The sequence below is a fragment of the Canis aureus genome, chromosome 13 (assembly GCF_053574225.1).
Source record: "Canis aureus isolate CA01 chromosome 13, VMU_Caureus_v.1.0, whole genome shotgun sequence".
Classification (NCBI taxonomy): Eukaryota; Metazoa; Chordata; class Mammalia; order Carnivora; family Canidae; genus Canis; species Canis aureus.
In genome coordinates, this window is record NC_135623.1 from 25951816 (window position 1) to 25972439 (window position 20624).

The 20624-nt window shown below is 34.5% G+C and overlaps 1 protein-coding gene across 9 annotated transcripts in view; it reads right to left on the minus strand.

Annotated features, from left to right (window-relative positions):
- OSBPL8 (oxysterol binding protein like 8) overlaps positions 1–20624 on the minus strand; it is a 147777-nt gene that overhangs the window by 17364 nt on the left and 109789 nt on the right. For all 9 annotated transcript variants that reach the window (XM_077845564.1, XM_077845565.1, XM_077845563.1 and 6 more), the window contains 10 exons: positions 20230–20433; positions 17297–17381; positions 15658–15829; positions 12522–12759; positions 11715–11899; positions 8505–8586; positions 8104–8202; positions 6198–6294; positions 3553–3651; positions 949–1046 (listed from right to left, as the gene is read on the minus strand). In XM_077845564.1, the coding sequence (XP_077701690.1) occupies positions 949–1046; positions 3553–3651; positions 6198–6294; positions 8104–8202; positions 8505–8586; positions 11715–11899; positions 12522–12759; positions 15658–15829; positions 17297–17381; positions 20230–20433 (1359 nt within the window). The remainder of the gene's footprint in view (positions 1–948; positions 1047–3552; positions 3652–6197; positions 6295–8103; positions 8203–8504; positions 8587–11714; positions 11900–12521; positions 12760–15657; positions 15830–17296; positions 17382–20229; positions 20434–20624) is intronic.

The following is a 20624-nucleotide window of genomic DNA, read 5'->3' on the forward strand; positions in this document are numbered from 1 at the left end:
ATTCTTATCTGGACATATTGTATTGTCCTATACCAATAACTGCCACATGGAAAAGGTCATACATTTCCCTTTCACTTAGAGGCAGACAAAATTTTCCAAAGATGGCCATCTTCCCATTGAGAAGTGGGGTCTACATCCTTTCCTCTTAAATTTAGGTGGGCTTATAACTCTTCAACTAATCAAAAATGGTAGAAGTGATGTCATTTGACTTTTATGCAACCAAATCATGAATAGCAATGCAGCTTCCACCTTGTTCACAAAAACACTTGTAACTGTGAGCTGCCAAATAAGAAGTCTATCTTGAAGTGGCCATGCTGAGAGGCAGCCAAGCCACATGGAAGGGCCATATGTACAGGTGCTCAGATCAGCAGTCCTAGTCTTTAAGTTGTTCCAACCCCAGCACAAGACATGTAAGTGATGAGCCTTCACATAACTCTGGTTCCAACTGTTGAGCCACTCACAACCTGCAAGTCTTACTAACTGAGGCCCCAAACATTATGTGGAAGAGAAAAACTACCCCCAATATGCTCTAAGTTCCCAACTGATAGAACTACCACAGATCAGAGCAAGGTTGTTTTCAAGGCTGTGAGTTTGAGTAAATTATTAGGCAGAAATAGTAAACAATACAATTCTTAATGTATACAACTTTAGCTCTAGCTGATATATACTTTGTGGTATTTTGTAAAGAAATGCTTTAATTTACTAAGAAATTTCTATCCATTCACTTCATAGATCTCATCTTCCATAAAATACCAATAGTCTTATTAATTAAAATCAATAAACAAAAAATGATGGCTTTCTGTTGTTTTGGATCTGCCCAGGCTGCCCTCTGATGAACTCTGTGCTCTTAAATTCGTTTTTTAATGAAGGAACTAAACTGGGCTCTTTGTCCAATATTAATAGCACAGATCCTCTTTAAATTGGGTGATACCTTCTATCTGTACTAACCTTTAGTTTGAATTCAAGTATTGCACTGTATCCAGTTTTTTGACATGTAATATTGACTATTCCACCAAGCTCCAGTGTCATTGTGCCATAAAGAATTCCTAAAGGAAAAAACAAAACAATTTTGACAAAAGGTTGAAGAGAGATACTAGCTAATAACAAGCAGAACTTTTCAATCTACTCTCCTTCTAGGAGAGACCAATAATTCAAGTGTATTCTGTCCCCACCCAATAAAAATCTGAAACAGACAAAGTTGTTTCTGTAGGACTTAGATAACAGAGGATACAATTATTTGCAGATTCCATTCCATTTGTAGATCAAATTATGTGTGAATTCACATTCTCACTAAAACATGTTAGCAATCCCAAAATAAACATCCACAGCACCTTTGTAGTCTTCCATGGACATGCAAAGAGTGGTGAAAAATCTGAGTTTTCCCATGTGCAAATTGCCAGTTGAGGCTGAACAAGGTAACATGTCCTCCTGATGTCATCCCTCACTTGGTAAACAAGTGCCTTTTTTGCAGTATATGTAAGTGCCACATTTTTCACAGTTTGGTGATTTTTGTTGCTATTTTATAGTTTAAAATGACTTCTAACTGTAGTGCTAAAGGGCTGCCTAGCATTCCTAAGCACAGAAGGATATAATGTACCTTATGGAGAAAATGTGTGTTAAAGCTTGGTTCAGGCATCAGTTATAGTGCTGTTGGCTGTCAGTTCAATGTTACTGTATCAATGCTATACAGTAAAGTGTTTTTAAATAGAAACAAGGTTATATATTGATTGGTTGATGAAAAGGTGACTCATAGGAAACTAATCTTGTGTTTCCCCTAGGAGCAATGGTTTAGTATTCATTAAAATGTGTTTGTGGTGACTTTATGGAACATAACTACTGCTCATCCTAAGAATCAACTGTATAAGTAAGACAAACATGTAAAAAAAACAAAACCCTCAAGAGGTTCTGTGACTTAAAGTTGAGAAAATTCATTTACTTTTGTTAAAGTTTGTGTGTGTGTGTGTGTGCAAGTGTGTGTGTGTACATGTACACGTGTGATCTGTTCTTGGACTAAACTGTTAAGGCAGCCTTTAATATACAAAAGCACAATGTTAACTTCCAAGTGGGGACCAGACTATGCAGTGTGTCTCATACTTATTTGGCTATGGAAGGTGTAAAACAATTTGTGAGATTAAGAATTTGAGGAACACATCTTGGAAAATACACAAGGGTAGAAAACAATCATTATTTCCTATGCTCATTCACAAGAGCTATTATAATTTCTTTTTTTTTCATGCTAGAGAATACTGGCATTAGGTATCTACATAAAATATCATTTTCTTTATTCTAAATGATGTAAATATGTTAAAATATGTTTCTTATCAATTTAGTTCATGATTTCAGATATTTCACTTCATGCCTATTTTAAGAACCACACATGAAGCTCTAAGAATTATCTAGCCTGAAGTCACAAGGTGGCTACTCTTGTACTTTTTTTTTTTTTTAAGACTTTATTTATTCATGAGAGACACAGAAAGAGACAGGAACATAAGGCAGAGGAAGAAGCAGGCTCCTAGGGAGCCTGGGAGCCTGATGCAGGACACAATCCCAGGACCTCGGCTGGGATCATGCCCTGAGCCAAAGGTAGATGCTCAACCACGAGCCATCCAGGTGTCCCTACTCTTGTACTTCAAACAAGGTAGGTCCCATGTTACACTAGATGGGAGTTTAGTTTCAGAGTTCTCACTGGTTTGGCCTTACAGAAGATTCTTAACTTTCTCAGTTTCTACATCTGTGAAATGAGGCCACATTAAATAATTTCCATGCTTTCATGAATCAGTTCCTAAAAGAGGATAATTACCCCAAAAAGTTATTTTTAAAAAATGGGTTGGAATGGAGTATACAGATAATGAACAAACTGAATATTGAAGCACACGCATAATAGTGCAGGTCACATTGATCTTGACTCTGCAACATCCTAGGTCTGATATCTCAGGCAAATTAACATCTGTGTGCCTCATTTTCCATATTCATGAAACAGAAACAGACACTCCACCTACTTTACAGGTCTGCTGAAGTGATTAATGAGTTTATAAATGTAAGGTACATAGAATGGTTGGGTCCCTGGTCTGTCCTAAATGACAGTATCTTTATCTGTATCCTCAATAATGGGGAAAAAGTATAATACGTTGGTTTTTAAGAAATTGCTGAGTATAAGAAAAAATTTTTAAAGGACTTAGTATAGTGAAAAGCAGTGAATTAACGTCTTAAAAAGGGTGGTGGTACAAAAAAGTTGAAAATCACTTTTAAGGATTTTGAAATAATGGCAGTTTCACCAATTTTAAATCCTGCATATTAGCTAAATGAAATTCCATTATTATAAATCAGCCTCTTCCAGCGGAAGTATGTGTCATAAAAAGTCCGTTGTGAGTGAATTAATTTGCCACAGAAACATTCAGTAGATGACAGCAATAATCTTAAATATCTATAAACCAAGGACACTTTCAAACAAAAGGTTGACTCTATCAATCACAAAACACAAGAAATTACAGCCATATACATTTACTTAAAAAGGCTTACAGAATATCTAACTCAAGTATGGAAAATACTTACCTTTACAATGAGCATATGGCATTGTCATGACATAATCTTCACCTCTATTCAAGAAAGTTAATCGTGCTTCTCCTTCTAATATTGCAGACAATGAGTTTCCTAGAATAAATATCATTTATTAAATTTCACAAAACTAATGCAACCAATTCAAAATAAACAAAATATACTTAAGATACCTACCATACATCTACAGTGGAACATCTTAAAAATGTCTCAATCTCAATGTGTATATCTGTTATATCCAAAACTATGGGACCCATATTCCTAGCCTTACAAAATGAGTACTTTTAAAAGGTACAGTTATGTGCTTGTTATGTTATTTTACATGAGGCTCTTAAAAATCTTAATCATGTAGAACATGCAGTAAAACACTGTTTTATGGTATGGCTTAATAACATATCTATGTTTGAATAAAAACATTATTTCTTATCTATAAGTTACACAGTTACTTTTAGTGCTTAAAATTGATGAAATACTATAGATAATTTAGAAAAAAACATAAGCATAACCTATCAAAATGCAACTGATGATAAAATTCCAATGTATTTTCTTCTAGCTTTTCTCCCATGAGAATTCTTCCCTCTCATCACATTTTATTGAAGCATAATTTACCTACTGTAAGTGACCCACTTTAAGTATGTATATTGACAATCTTGGCAACTGTATACAGTCACATAATCATCATCATCACTACCACAATGAAGATACAGAACTTTGTATTACCCCAAAAAGCTCCCCCTTGCTTCTTGGCAGTCAATCCTTTCCTCCAGCCCCAGGAAACCACTGGTCTGGTTTCTATCATGGTAGTTCTATTTGTACAGATGGCATCACAGAATAAATAGTTTGTGTTTGACTTCTTTCACTTAGCAAAGTGTTTTTCACATTCATCCATTGCTGTTGTATCAACAATTCATGCCATTGTAACAATTTAAAAAATCTAATATATGAACATAGTATATCTATTTACATGAATCTTCTTTAATTTTCCTCAGCAATGCTTTGTAGTTTTTCAGTGTCTAAGTCTTACACATCTTTTACTTTATTCCTAAACATTTTTTTCCACATATTATAATTGGAGGTGTTTTTTAAATTTCATTCTGTATAGAAATACAATGGACTTTTTGTATTTTGACCTTGTATCCAGCAACCTTACTAAATTCATTTATTAGTTCTAGTAGTTTTTATTTGTTCTTAAGAATTATCTGTATAGATCAGGTATGTATATGTTTTTTTTTTTTTTTAAAGATTTTATTTATCTATTCACAAGAGACACACAGAGAGAGAGAGAGAGAGAGAGAGGCAGAAGCATAGGCAGAGGGAGAATCAGGCTCCATGTGGAAAACCTGATGTGGGACTCGATCCTGGGACCCTGGGGTCAATGCCCTGGGCTGAAGGCAGATGCTCAACCACTAAGCCACCCAGGTGCCCCTGTATATGGTTTTTAACTTTCTCCTTTCTAATCTGTATGCTTTTTCTTTAACTTGTCTGTTGCATTGGCTGTGACTTCTAATACAATTTTGTACAAAACAGTGAGAGTGAACATTTTTGCCTTGTTCCTGATCTGAGTCCCATGTCGGTGCTCCCTGCATGGAGCCTGCTTCTCCCTCTCTGTCTGTGCCTGTGTCTCTGCCCCTCTCTCTCTCTCTCTGTGTGTCTCATGAATAAATAAATAAAATCTTTAAAAAAAAAGCTATTTTTAGATTTCCCTGTTACAGACTTATCTATAGTTCTCCACTCTATCAGATAACCAGACCCCTTGGTTTCTGTTCTTGTATTTTTCTAATTTTATCATAATTATGTTTTTCTCTCAGGTTTAAATTTAAATAACTGATTTTTCTCCATTTAAAAATTAATTAAGAAAAAAACAAATAAAAAGGATGTCTGGGTGGCTCAGTTGGTTAAGGGTCTATTTTTGGCTTAGGTCATGATCCCAGCCCTGCATAGGGCTCTCCTTAGCAGGGAGCCTGCTTCTCCCTCTGCCTGCTGCTCCCTCTGCTTGTGCTCTCTCTCTCTCTCTGACAAATAAATAAAATCTTTAAAAAAAAAGTACTTAAGGTTAAATACTTCTCCTGGTATATAGCTTTGGCCATTTGTTTGAATTGTCATAGTTTTTAGATTATAGTTTCCTACCATAACCATATTTCTATATTTTCCCTTGTACTAACAAAAGTTTTTATTTGTATGTTATTTGGTCCAAGATTAAATATCACTACTGAGTAACCCTAGACCAAGGATTTTAACTGCATTCTTTCTCTATTTAAAGACTAAATAGAATGATCAAGCCCTCAGGTATAATAAGATGGAATAAAAGACCTCAAGTGGAACTAAAGGTAAAATAAGCAAATTATGAGCTAAAGTAGCTTGCTAAAGTGGTCAATCATTCTGTCTTTTGGATAAGTGGTGTTTCCCATGAATTTACACATACGTGATGAATACTTACACAAAATGGGTCATACTTATGAATTAGACTTACGAATGGGCAAAGAGAAATACAAAAAGGAAAAGCCATTATCCAAGTAAGGATGATATTTACAATGATATATAAATTCCTTACTAAAAACAGCCCAAGAATTGTCTATAGAAAACCTCACCGGAGAATACTACCTTCCAGAAAAGGGTGCAGATTGAAAAAAGGAGAAACTTACCATAGAACTTGGACTTAGCCAGGATACTCCCACTAAGGCAAAATCCATCCTTTCGATTACTAACATAAAAGGCAGATATTGGTGGATGATGGGACACCTATTGAACACAAGAAAAAAATGTAAAATATAATAACAAACATATTATTGTGCTATTACCAAAATTTCAAGTCTTAAAAGTATACTCTAATAAGAAGTAATGTTTGGTAAGTGGTAAAATTAAACATTGATGATTATAGTAAACAGCCTCCAAGATATCTCCCAAGGAAACTACCTCCTGGTATTCATGTCATTAGGCATGAGAGGTGCTCCTTTTACACTGTTTCAAAGTTAGTTTGTATAAAAGTAACAGCATGTCACTTCTGAAATTAAGTTATAATGCACTATCCATTTTGATGTCTCTCTCTCTCTCTCAGATCATTAGGTCTGAGAAGCCAGCTTGCATGTTGTGAATAACCCTATAGAGAAGCAATGTGGAAAGAACTGAGTGCTCTTGTCAAAAGCCATGTGATAAGCTTGGAAGTGAAATCTACCAGCCCAGGTAAGTCTTCAGATGATTGCAAAGATGCCCAACATCTTGACTGCACTCTCATGAAAGATCCTGAGCCAGAACCATCCAGCTAAGCAGTTCTCAGATTCCTAAACTTCATTGTAGGAGCTAATAAATGTTTGTTTTAAGCCATTAAGTTTTGGCAGTCACTTATTATATAGCAATGGATAACTAAAACAGTGGCTATTCTTCATATGGATTACTGAATAGGTGATAGGAAACAAAAGCTTTGACAAATATTACTTAAGTAATCTAATATTTTCAATATATAAATACCTTAGGTTTTTTGAAATGAGTTAAAACTAAAATCAAACTCTTTTCAAGTTTCTCAATTCAGTGAGGAATTATAGTGAGCTAAAATGCAATATGGTACAACCAATAATTTTTAAAAAATTAATACACAGCTGAGTGGTCTTAAGAGGCATATCTAAATCTCTAGGGTAGAGGAAGGTTTTTCAAATGACACATAGTTTCCTCATCCTTCTTACACTCCAATGAGAATTGTTATGGTGATAAGTGATTTTTATTGAGGAAAAAATGTCATATTCCTCAGGACCAAGGGGAAAGGGGGATGAGGAGAAAAGATTGAGAATCATGAATATAAATGTATATAAGTCTAACCTAATCAAAGATTAAAACTAAGAAATATTTTTGACTGCCTACCATGTGTAAAACAAAATGAGAGGTTTATAGGGAGGGCATTCCTTAAAGGAATTCAATTAGGAAATAAATATTTTGTAAAAAGTTAAATAATGTGTTAAAATAACAGCTTAATGGATAGTCACAAAAAAAATACTGAAATCTGAGAAGGGAAAAATCACTGGGATATGTAGTCACTTGGATCATGAAAGAAGAGCAAGTCAGGGTTGGTTTAGATGGAGAATACCTGAGAAGAAATACTGGGATGGGAGAATCAAATTTTAAAATAAAGAGGCAAAAAAGTGCAATATCAGGTTAACTAATTATGAATGCACTACAGAAGGTTCAGAAAGATATCTAATTTGAGATTAATTTAGAAAGATATGGAAGACCTTGAATGCCAGACAAATGAGTGTAAATCTGATTTAGGAACTAGGAGATCATTGGACATTTTTGGTCATAAAGGAAACAAAACTGGGGTCGTGGGGGGAGATGCAGGAAAAATAAAGATTTATTTTGGTCACAGGATTCCATGAACTAATAGTAATATTTTAAGTATGATATTTAGTAGTATTTAGTAGTAAAAGGTTTAATGCTTATCAAATGTTCATTAATAAGAAAGGTTAATTAACAGTGAGTTTACGGAGTTAATATTTTTTTATTAAAACATTCCAATAACTTCCAAACCAGTTTTGTTTCTGTAACATGCACTTCTAATACCTGTTCAGCAATATAAAAAGTTTTGCTGTTTGTTCTGGGATGAATCCACAAACAACGGAAAGTCTCACCAAGTATAGGATTGTAAGGTTTCTTCAGTCCCTGGTAAAAAAACATACAAGTTTCAAAATACAAATCTGGAAGATTCAAAATAGTTTAAACCAGTCAAATTAGGTTTAACAGTGTCATCTGGGAACTATCCTTATAAAATTTCACAGTAGATACATGAAATAAAATGAAATGATTTCAATCCCAATATAGGCCTAAATGATTAAATAGTTTGCAATTTTGCTAACTCAAAGAGGCCTTGTCAATGCTTATCAATGCTTATTAATAAATAAATGAAAGAATACAAAAAATAAAGAACTCATATAAGTTTAAAGAAAGTAAAATATAAACATTACCTTTGGCTTTTTATAGAATCCTGACAAATACCATTTTACTACTTTCCTCAAACGGAAATAAGGATTTTCTTCAAGAGCAGCCCTAAAAAAACAAAATGGTTATGCATAAAACTTTCACAAAATATATCATAAATTCTCCCTTGTATTTATCAAGTAAACAGCTGAGTACAAGATATGGCTGGAAAACCTAAGTCATATTTAAGAGAGACGGCAAAAACAACCATGTAAATCAGACTGTAAGAATAACTTTTCATAATCTGGTTGCTTTTCTCCCCATTTTTCCTATTGTTTGATATACTGCCCAGGTCTTTGCTCTAGTGTTTGGAAACTCTCCAAACCAAGGCTTTCAAACGGGGTTCTGTAGAGCCCTAAGTGTTGCTAAGAGTTCTATGAGAAATTATGATTGAAAAAAAAATAAAACATATTTTGAGATTCAAGTACTGTATGCCACCTAGCATTTGCAATGAATGATGTCAAGCAGCCTCATTAACAATTTCATTAGAGGTCTTCAGTTCCCTATGTCAGAGAAGAATCAAGTCTACCTTATTCAGTCTATTTTCAGCCACTGATGCTAATTAGAGGAGATCAACAGTAATTGGTGAGTGCTATCCTACATGAATGGAGGACCATAGGCTGATATTAACCTCTCCCACGCAAAATGCTCCCTTAAAAATAGGGCTGTATGCCTTTTTAGTTCTAGTACAAGATACTGAAGTTTTGAATCACAAATATGAAAGTTTTAAGATAATTTAAGTCAATCAAAAAGGATTTAACCTATTCTTAGCCTTCAATCCTACGTGCTAACAACTGATTTTCCAGAGTGAATAAATTCTATCAATGTAGTAGATAATCAAAGAACAATTTTCATTTTAAACAAGAAATTTTTAGAAGCCATGACTCGGCTACCCCCTTGCCCTTTTGCTGTTGCTATAAACACTGCAAAACATTGTGTATGTCAGAAGTGAATACTACCAAGTTTTCAAATATATATTACAACTTCATGTATATTACAATTTAACTATTATTTCCTTCAAGCATGTCTGAAAGTTCAGTGTAGTGATTTTTTCCTGAGAGAAAGAGAGAGAGAGAGAGAGAGAGAGAGAGAGAATGTGCATCTGTGCGTGGGGCAGAGGGCAGAGAAAGGAGGAGAGAAAGAACTAAGCAGTCTTCATGCCCAGCCTAAAGCTGGTTCCAATCTCACAACCCTAAGATCATGACCTGAGCTGAAATCAAGAGTCAGATGCTTAACTGACAGCCACCCAGGCACCCCTAGTGATTTCTGAAAAAGAAGCGTAAAATGGAAGAGACCAGGCTTAGGCTTACTGACAACTGTGCCAAGTGGAAAACTTGTCCTTATTGGGAGTAACAACTGATTGCACTCTTCCTACCTCGGTTTAAATTCTCTTACTATGCAGTTTTATTTCATATTTTGCATATACAGGTCAAAACTCAAAGCAATATGAAGTACATGTCTTGATATTGTCCCATCTCTCCATATAGGCACCTTTTTTTATGTTTATTTAAATAGTTTTAAGCATAAAAAAACAAATACAATTATGCAGCCAGAGCACTTTTTAAGAAAGAAAAGGCAGGGATGCCTGGATGGCTCAGTGGTTGAGGATCTCTACCTTTGGCTCAGGACATGATCCCGGGATCCTGGGATCGAGTCCTGCATCAAGTTCCCTGCAGGGAGCCTGCTTCTCCCTCTGCCTATGTTTCTACCTCTCTCTATGTGTCTCTCATGAATAAATAAAATCTTTAAAAAAAAATAAAAGGAAAGAAAAGGCAGCGAATCACACCCATTTTTTTGTACCTTGCTTTTTTCACCCACACATAATCCTGAAGATCCCTCCAAATCAGGTTATAGACTTCTTCCTTATGTGTAAATGTATCATAATTATTTAACCACTGGTCAACTGTGGCTGAATACCTGAGTTATTTGATCTTTTACTATTACAAGCCTTGCTGCAACAATCTTGCATATATGTCATTTTGAATATGTAGAGGTATATCTGTAGAAGTTATTCCCAGAAGCAAGATTACTTTATCAAAGGGCTGAATGTATCTATAATTCTGGTAAATACTGCCAGGTTTCCTTCAAAAGCACAGTGCTAGTTTGTATCATGCAACAACAGAAGTGTACAAGTGCCTGTTGCCTCACAAATTCTAAGCAACAGTGTGTGTAGCCAGAATAATTTGGGAAAATAGGAATCTCTTAAGATCTTACTGTGATTCATAGGAACCTGCTTCATATACTGAGAGAAATAAATTTCTAGACAGATAAAAGAACTATAATAAGATGTAAAGCAGAACTGGGGTTATAAAACTTTTGGATTTTGGTCACTATGATGGATTAAAAATAATAGCTCATAATTTGAATTTATAGTTTTCTTATTATGAGTGAGATTTACATGTTTAAGGACAGTTTCTATTCATTTTTGAACCGCCTGGTCATTTCCTCCTCTCCTTTTTCTATTAGGCTGCTGATCATTTCATTAAATTTGTAAGGGCCCTTTTTATTTTAGGAGAAGCAACACTTTGAGTGTGCCTTAATTTGCAAAAAAATCTCCCGGCTTCTCAATTATCTTTTGATTCAGATTGTGCTTTTTGGGGGCAATGTTCATTACCGCAACTAACAGACTAATAATGTAATCACTAAATTAAATACAGATATTGATGTCTGCCTTCCTCAGAATTATACCCAGGATCTGCTGGCAGAAAGAAAACTAAAGATGAAAGTAAGGATTCATACCATGAGCCAGCAATTGGCAGGGCATACCAGTTGTGGTAAGCTGCACATGTGTCATGAGCATACAGAGAGGATATGTATAAACAAAAGCACAAGCCCCAGGATGGGACCTGAACAAGAGCTTAGTGGACCTGGAGCAGGGGACAAGGAATGCTAACCACCTCTCCCTATGTTAGGTCAGTGAACGGGTCAGGAAGCCTGAGCAAGCAGTACTGTCCGTAAGGGGTAGACTCCTGTCTTCCTCAAGCTTATGATTTCTCAACTCAGCTTCATAAATGGAAATATTATAGCAAAGTATTAAGTATTCTTATTGAGGTCAACTGTAGAAACGGCGAAGAGAGTGAAGAGTGATATCTCCTTACAGCCTGACTTTGGTAAGGCATCCACTGTAATTAGCCCTCTGAAAAATCTCTTAAAACCATGAAGTGTCTTTCATTTTAAAAAAATGAGAATCTACTTACTCAGATAAGAAATCTGCATGATAGTAGTAATCTGAAAGTTTATCCAGGAAAGAACGAGGTTCCAAAATAAATGTAGGCAGAACCACCCTGGACAAGTCCATGCCAGGACGGACTTGTTTCAGCAATGTCCAGATGAGGCTTTTATTTTCTTCAGACACAGTTTCTGTTTGAGAAGCCTCACCTGCCTTTAGGAATTAACAAAAAAACTTAAATATCATATTTATTTAGACATATTAGATATGTAGATAAGACAGCTGATGTTGAAATCTTAATAAGCTACAGAACTATCTCAAGCATTCTCAGTATGCGTGGAAATAACTTATAAGGTAGTAAGTCTATAGGCGCAAAATTTAAGCAAAAAGAATAGTTGTTAAGAGACATCAAAGTGAAGGATAGTCACAAAGAATTCATTACAAAAACATCACATGCTACTATTTATACTATATTTACTTCTATGTGCTAGCATAGAACAAGCATATAACAAGAAAGTTGTAAGCTCATGTGTCCTTGCACTTGACATTGTACCTGGCAATGAAATCAAGTAGTACTATCCTATTTCAAAAACAAACCTGAAGAAAATGTAAACTTTAAATTTAATAGACTATTTGGTACTTGTGTGAGTATACGTATTTAATTGTTTATAAATTCTGATATGTTTCATATGTATGTGATTTTCAAAATAAAATAGATATCATAAAAATATTCTCTTCCAGGAAAATAAGCAATAGGTCAAAGAAATATCTTCAATTTCACTTGGAAATTCCCAAGAATTAGAAAATCAAAATGTCTGAAAATCACAGATTTTACCTCTCCTAGTTCTTCATGGCTCTGTTCAGTGTAGGTAGTCTCTTTTAAAGGCTCAATGGGCTCAGGTTCGATATAAGAGTCATCTTGCCTTTCTGATGTATCTGTATCACTTTCTTCACTTTTCCCCATCACCTCATTATCAGACTCATCATGCTCTTGATCATTTTCTTTATCGGATTTATCAGAATACATATCTTGGTCCTTAAAATGCTGTCGTTCAATTTCACTATCATTTAACCTTGAGGGAAGGAAATATTAGGAGGAAGAATAAAGGAGATTAAAAATATACAATTTATAAATCAGAATGATATGTGACACTTATTGAGATTTTAAGTGTCAGGCACTGTTCTGTGATTTATACAGTTTTATTCAGTTACCCCTCAAAAATAACCTATAAGTAGTATTACTATTCTCACTTTATAGATTAGTAAATAAAGGCATAGAGAAATGAAATAAAAACCTGGGAAATATTAAAAGAGGACACTGAGTTCTTTGCCTCTTTACCACTTAGGGCTAAAAGCTTCCAAAAGCAAAAGTTTAGATTTTCCCTTGTTAGATTTATTTTAGTTTTATAAACATCATCACTTGAATCAATGTCACTATCACTTCTGGTCTAAAGAAAAACTTCCAAGTTAAGATCCTTAGATTCTCAAGTGAGATGAAATGAATTATGACTTTCCCCCTATAAAGGTCTCTCCAAAGTCAAAGTAAGTGAAAATATAAAAAAGTAATTCTCTCTAATACTTGACTCATAGGCTTGATGTTGAGAAAAAATTTTAAGAACTGCTAATGGAAATTTCAGTTTATGGAAATAAACCTATAGCCTAAAACTGATTAAGCTGCTATACCCCAACCCTATTCTTATATACAATTAGGGTTAATAATTTGTACAAAACGGAATTTTAAAAAATTCACTTCTGAAATTTAAAAAAAATGCAAAAAATTCATTGTTTGGATTTTAATCAAAGAATCTTATTTTTTTAAAGGTTTTATTTATTTGAGAGAGTGAGTGAGTGGGGTAGAGACAGAGAGAGAGAGAAAATCTCAAGCAGACACTGTGCTGAGCACAGAGACAGACGTCGGGCTCGATCCCACAACCCTGAGATCATGACCTGAGACGAAATCAAGGGTTGCATGCTTAACCGACTGAGCCACCCAGGCTCCCCTAACCAAGAATCTCTAATAGAAATTCGTTTTTTTTTTTTTTTAATAGAAATTCGTTTTTATAGTACTTCTTTTCTTTCCTTCCCTTTATAATCATGTATTTTAAAAATGTAGTCTAAAATTGCTGTCCCTGTTTTCTTATCACTCTCCTTAATCTCTCATGATCCAGTTTTCCCTTCCTTGAATCCACTGACTGATCTGTTCCCTTAGAGGTCCTTAATGATGGCTTAGTTGACAAATCCAATAGCCTTGTCCAATCTTCATCTTCTGTGACTTCTCTGCATCACTGGATTTGATGGTCATTTTCCTCGAAATGGTCTTAGTGCTCGGATTCCATACAACTACTATGGTTCAACTTTTTGAGCTCTCTGATCCCTCTTACTTCCTACTATCCTTAAGATATTTTATTCTTCCTTGGCCCTCCTATTTTCTCTATCCTCCCTCTCCTTTGGCAAGCTTGCCAATTTCAAGCCTTCACCATCATGTCTATTTGATTTTCAAGCCCATGCATGCAAATAAGCTTCAGGCCCATGTTTTTAAATGCTTGGCTGATACCATCTATGTGTCCTGTGACCAATGCATCCTCAACATGTCCAATATTTATCATCTCCCAACATGGTCCATTTTTATTTTACCATGATTTTACCAGTCACTCAGGCTTAAACCTGTAACCTTTAACTACACCCATTCCCCGTCCCTTACATCCAAACGAACTGTATGTCTCAAAGGTAGGCCCCCATTCCCCTCATCTCTACATCATCAAGTCAGCTCATGTTCTGTCATATAGCCAACAGGTTGCTATGCTGATTTTACCTTTATAAAAATCTGTCATATTGACCCTCCCCAATTCCCTAGCTGAATGTTATCTTTTTCCATCTTCTAAAGTCTCCTGATCCTGTATTACCCTAAAGCACCCTTCCTTTGGTTGTTTCTGTCATTCTTCTCTTCCTATCCTTTACGGTTGCCTAGCATTTTATAGGTTTCAAACAAAATAAAACCTCTCTTCAGGATCACAGGGCTAGAAAATTATTGTACTGCATTCAAATTTAGGGTCATATCTGATTCATCTCCTTACCTATAATGCAGTAAATAATACAGAAAGGTATGTAATATCTTAAACAGAAAAGAGGCTCAAAAAAATTTAAATGAATAAATATATGAAGCAGATGAAGTTTTAGGATTCCAAAATAAAAGCATTTAAAAATTACCTGGTATTCAATAAAAACAATGGACTGTTTACAGCTGAAGAGCTTTCAAGGGAAAAATCATGGTAAGAGGCCCCAACAAATATCCATTCCTAACTTTGAGGAAAGTAACCTCAATGCTGATGGGAATAAGGAGCTTTAGAGCAGAAGTTGAGTACTGGGACAAGGGAAGAGGGGAAATCTAATTATTTCCTACAAAGCAAGATCTAAACCTCAAACAACGTATTTGTTAGCTTCCCTAGGGAAATTTTTTTTAGTGTTAACTACAATGAATATTTCAGAGGATAAAACCACAAATAGGATACAGTTCCAACTTGAAACATGTAAAATATAATAGAATTCCACAAATACTAGGTAGAATAAGTGCCATTACGGAATAGCAATAGAAAAACATATTACATCTTACTGTCATGAAGCAGGAAAGGCTTTGTATTCAGTTTAATATTTGAGATTGGTCTTGAAGAACAGGGTTGTGACAGGAGAAAAGGGCAAGGAGGGCTAGGAAACATTCTCAATGGAGGGAATAGCATGTACAAGGACAAAGTATTTTTGGGAAAGAACAATTACTTCACATTAGCTAAAATCAAGGAAATGACTTTCTATATGTTGTAATAGCAACCAAGCAAATCTCAAATCAGGCCTGAGGCCATATAATGGAAAGAAAACAGCCAAGTTCAATTTTAAATATACAACAAAAATTCTAGGCCCACCAACTAGCCTGTGAACAACATAGTCCCTTATAAAATTTAGTGACAGTAGCTACTTACTGAAAGTTGTCACCGCTATGGAGATTGTTAGCACGTAATAAGCCATACAAAGTCACATGTGTGCTCTCTGATGAAATGCTCAGGTCGTGTTCCTTTCCTTCCCTGATCATTGTACGTTTAAGAAGACTAGAACATTTCAAAGCCAACTCCAAAGCATCCATCCAGCACCTTCCTAGAAGAACACAGATTCATAAGCAGTATAGTTCAAGAAACTAAAACCCAGCAGCCATCTTAATTTAACACTGTTAACTTTTAAGCATACTATTATTTCTTTGAGAAACATGGACTGGCAAAGTTAATTTGAATATAATTTCTTACAAGGATTTTGTAAAATGCAGTTTTTCAGTTTAATAAGAGCTTTTTATAGACAAAGCATCTAGAAACCACTGGTAAATGAATAGCATACGAGATGCATTAGTAAGTACACCTAAACTAAAATAAACGTATTTTATCTTTAAAATCTTAGAACAGTAACAGGTAGTATAATTTGCAGCTACCAAAGAAGGTACACAAAATATACGGAAGAAATTATGTTTCTACTATAAACAAACTTAAGCAAAATGATACTTTGCTGTTGATAAAAGGTCTATCCCCAGGTTTACCATCCATTTTACTTATATGTATGAAAACTTCTAAGTCATAGAAATGCCGAGAGTATTGTCATGAATTGACATATTAGTAGAAACACTAATTTTATTTTTTAAGTTAAAATTTAGAACTGTATTAGCAAAACAAACAAACCTGTTAGTTGCTCTTAAAATGTATGTATATGTTTCGATATGTGCTGGAAATATTAGCCAAGTAAAACACTTTCATAATGTAAGCTTGTGCCTATGATATTTTAACTTTAAAAATATCATCAGATAAAAGTAAACTTTGAAAGGTTACAAGATTCCCTCCTCTAGACTAAGCTTTTTAAAACATTAAAGTGAGGAAGAAATCCATTATCAATTATTAAGGTTTTCAAGTTAGCTTTGCTTTCACATAAGTAAGTTTTGCTTTCCATATTGCTTCAAGAATTCTTTATTAAGTTACTAGATACAGAACAAAAGTTTGTACTTGAATCTCTTGGGTAAAAAAAGCCTTAAGACAATGTGTGTTATAAATGTTAATTAAAAAATTATTTGAGAAAGAGAGAGCACGCACGCATGCACATGTGCCTGAGTAGGGGGGCAGGGCAGAAGGGAAGCAGACTCCCTGCTGAGTGGGGAGCCTGACACAGGGCTTGATCTCCCAGATAAGCTGAAACCAACGGTCGGATGCTCAACCAACTGAGCCACCCAGGTATAATAAAACACAAATAGTATATTAAATGTACCTCTAAAATTATAATACTTAAAAGAGTTACCACACAGAACAGTAGCCAAGTCAAAAGGTATTAAGATGTCAATGGAGGATGAAGAAGAAAACTTTAGGCTGCCAATTTGTCACTTGACTTTACAATTCTTCCTATCAGATTTCCCTGTTTGTCTACAAAATTAGTAATATTTTAGTATCATAAGCAATTTATGAATACAATACTTCTGCTGCAAATACCATACTAAAGAGATTTTCCCCAAAGGAAAAAAACACAGTGGCATATAAAATAAACCCTTAAAAATGAGTTCTAAAATCTACTCCATCAAAATCTAATATTTACCATCTGACTCTGAAGTGGCTCGGATGATCAGGTAACTGCTAGGTAAGGGCTGAGTTATAGATCCAACTGCTTCACCTTTTGGACCCTTAAAAGAAAAGAAATGGTATACAATAGGTATTATGAAATCTTAACTTCATGTTTTCCATTACCACCACCTGTAACAATCTAAGTTAGGCAAAGAATAGAATCTAAAAGCAAACAAGCTTTGATCTCATGCTTCTTGAGAAAGCAGGAGTAAGTTTTAAGGAAAGTAAGTTTTCCTCCTCCAACAAATATACCTCTTTACCAGAAAACTGAACAACTTAAAGCTATCATTAAACATTATCTCAAAAAAAAAAAAAAAACATTATCTCTACTTAATTGTTCACAGAAACATAAACCTGTAATTAATTTTACTAGATCAAATTTTAATAGAGAAATTTCCATTCTACAGATACTATTAAAATAAGTAATATTAAATTTCTAGAGGCCTAAAAAAAGCTTGAAATATAGTTATAATTTATAAGAAAAAGAAAAATGAATTTTGATTAGGTCTAAGGAAAAATCTCTTATTTTATAATCATTGATATAATTATTATAAAATACCAACAGAAAAGGTTAATTTTATTTTTTCCAGAAAGATAAAGGAATTTGTCATTGTTGTTGTTGGCTAGGGTTATTTGTTTTAGGAGCATACAACACCAAGAACTCTACAGTAATTAGTATCACCAAGGCCAAACTTAAGTGAACCCAGTTCTTCTCTGGAAAGAAAATCTGGGGATAGAGCTAACAGCATAATTTTGATAGACAAAGTAAATTTTAAGTTATAAGATCAAAGAATAAAATGAGAAGCATAAAGAAGATAATAGATTCAAAATGAAAAAGAAGAAAAAGTCAATATAATTTTAATAAATCCTGTAATATCACTTGGGTATTTTCAAAGAGCTTTATAATTTTATGGGCCAGCTCCTAGAACTAGCATAGAGTAAGATCTAGTCAGACTGTGTGGTTTCAAGTTTGGTTCCATGCCAGAAAAACTACTTAAGTAAGCTCTTTAGGTGAGAATTTTTACTTTTATTTTTTAAAAGATTTTATTTATTTATTTGAGAGAGAGAACACACAAGCCAGAGGAGGGCGGCAGAGAGAGAGGGACAAGCAGACTCCTCACTGAGCAGGGAACTCAATTTAGGGCATAATCCCTGGACCCCAAGATCATGACTTAAGCTGAAGGCAGCTGCCTAACAGAGCTACCCTAGGCACCCCTAAAGGTATGAGAATTTTTTAAGTCCATGTAAAATGCTCAAGAGTCCCTGATACAAAGTAAGAACATTACTTTTACCTAATCATGGATACTGACTTTGAAGAACTTAGCGTCTTTTGTTTGTGGGGAATATTCTTTTTTTTTTTTTTTTTTTTTTAGTATTTTATTTATTCATTCACGAGAGACACACAGAGAGAGAGAGAGGCAGAGACACAGGCAGAGGGAGAAGCAGGCTCCCCGCAGGGAGCCTGATGTGGGACTCGATCCCAGGACTCCAGGATCACGCCCGGGGCCAAAGGCAGGCGCCAAACCGCTGAGCTACCCAGGGATCCCCCTGTGGAGAATATTCTGATGATCAATTAACTGGACTAATTTCCCTCTTTCCCAACAATATTGAGAATTCAATAAATTTGGCATTAAAATCTTTTAAAATAATTTAAAAATTCATTGTAATTCTTATAATTCCTAAGAGTATTAGTAAAGAATAAATACTATATAGAAAGGCTTTTGAAAGTTGTTTTTTTCATTTGGGAATCACATGGTGTATAACTAACAGAAGTTCTATGTGTTAAATTCTTTCCCTGTGGGAAGTGCCTAATCCCAGAATGGAACTCTAATCCTAAATTTAGTCTTGCTATGACTACAGACTACTAAAATAAAGGTTAAAAGTCCAAGTCATTTAGAGATGTGTGTATATATATTGCCTAATTAAGCAATACCAAAAAATATTTAAAAGCTGAAGTTACATTTGTTTGTTTAACCCTAAATCTCAATTAGGTGGCTTTCCTTAAAGGAGAACCTCTAAACCATTTATTCATGTATAACTGGCCTTCTTAGAAACTAAAACAATGATTGCTTTGTAAAAATTTAAATTAAATCCATTTATTCCATTACTGTGTATTACATATCTAATGTCTGTAGAATGCCTTGGTAGTTAATCAAATATGGCATTCCTATTTTCCTGATTAAGTTTCTGCTTTTTTAACACATGAGTGACCACAGTAATATTTTTTATTTTTATTTTTTTATTTTTAAAGTTTTATTTATTTATTCATGAGACACACAGAGAGGTAGAGACACAGACTTGGAGAGAAGCAGCCTCCCTGTGAGGGACTCAATTCCAGGACCCTGGGATCACGACCTGAGGCAGAGATGCTCAACCACTGAGCCACCCAGGTGTCCCTAACTTTTTAGTTTTAAAGCATTAGATCTTCGCTTTCAAAGAAAGCTGAATCTCAAGAGTAAGTAGACTATTGACTCTTATTTCTATTATAGATTTCTTGTCACATATTTAAATCTTATAGGAAAGACCACAAGAATAAATGGCAGCTCTGTTCTAGGGATCTTATAATTTGATAAAGGGGAAAAAAAAAAAAAACCTTAAAAAAAAAAAGAAAGAAAAAAAGAAAAAAAAAAACCTCACTCACTATAAATAAGATATAATATTACAAAGCAAAGCTAGTAACTGCAATTAAAAAACAAAGTACAAACTGAATCCCCAGAGAGATTGGTACATAGTTTACTGTGTGTAGAGACAAAAAGACAAATAACGCACTTTAAAACAGAAGCAAATTCAGAAGTCTTGGCAGAGGTCGGCAATCATTAGATACCTTGATTCATCTCCACTCTATTCATAGATTCTATTCATAGATTGTTATCTTTACCTTTTAATTATACAACAGTGCTTACTTACCTTCACTGCCCAAATAGACTGCTCCAAAGGATGAAAAAGTTTAAAACAAAAGCCATCCTTTTTTGATGGACGCTCAATGATTTCACAGGCATTCAGAAGAACTGTTCCAACCCACTGACCATTTTTTTGGGTTTTATAGATCAGTAGCACCCCAGGTTTCAAAACACACCACAACTTGGTCCAGCTCTTTAGAGTACCACGAATCTATAGAAAGATAACTTTATTAGGAAATAAAGCTCCATTTTTCTCTTTTTGCCCCACAAGATACAAACTCACTAATGGCAAAGAGGATGTTTTAATCTAAAATCTCCACAAAATAGAACTAGATTCAGTAGATTTTTTTAAGCTACTAAATGGTAAGCACTGCACACAAAGGTAAAAAAAGAATGGCTCCT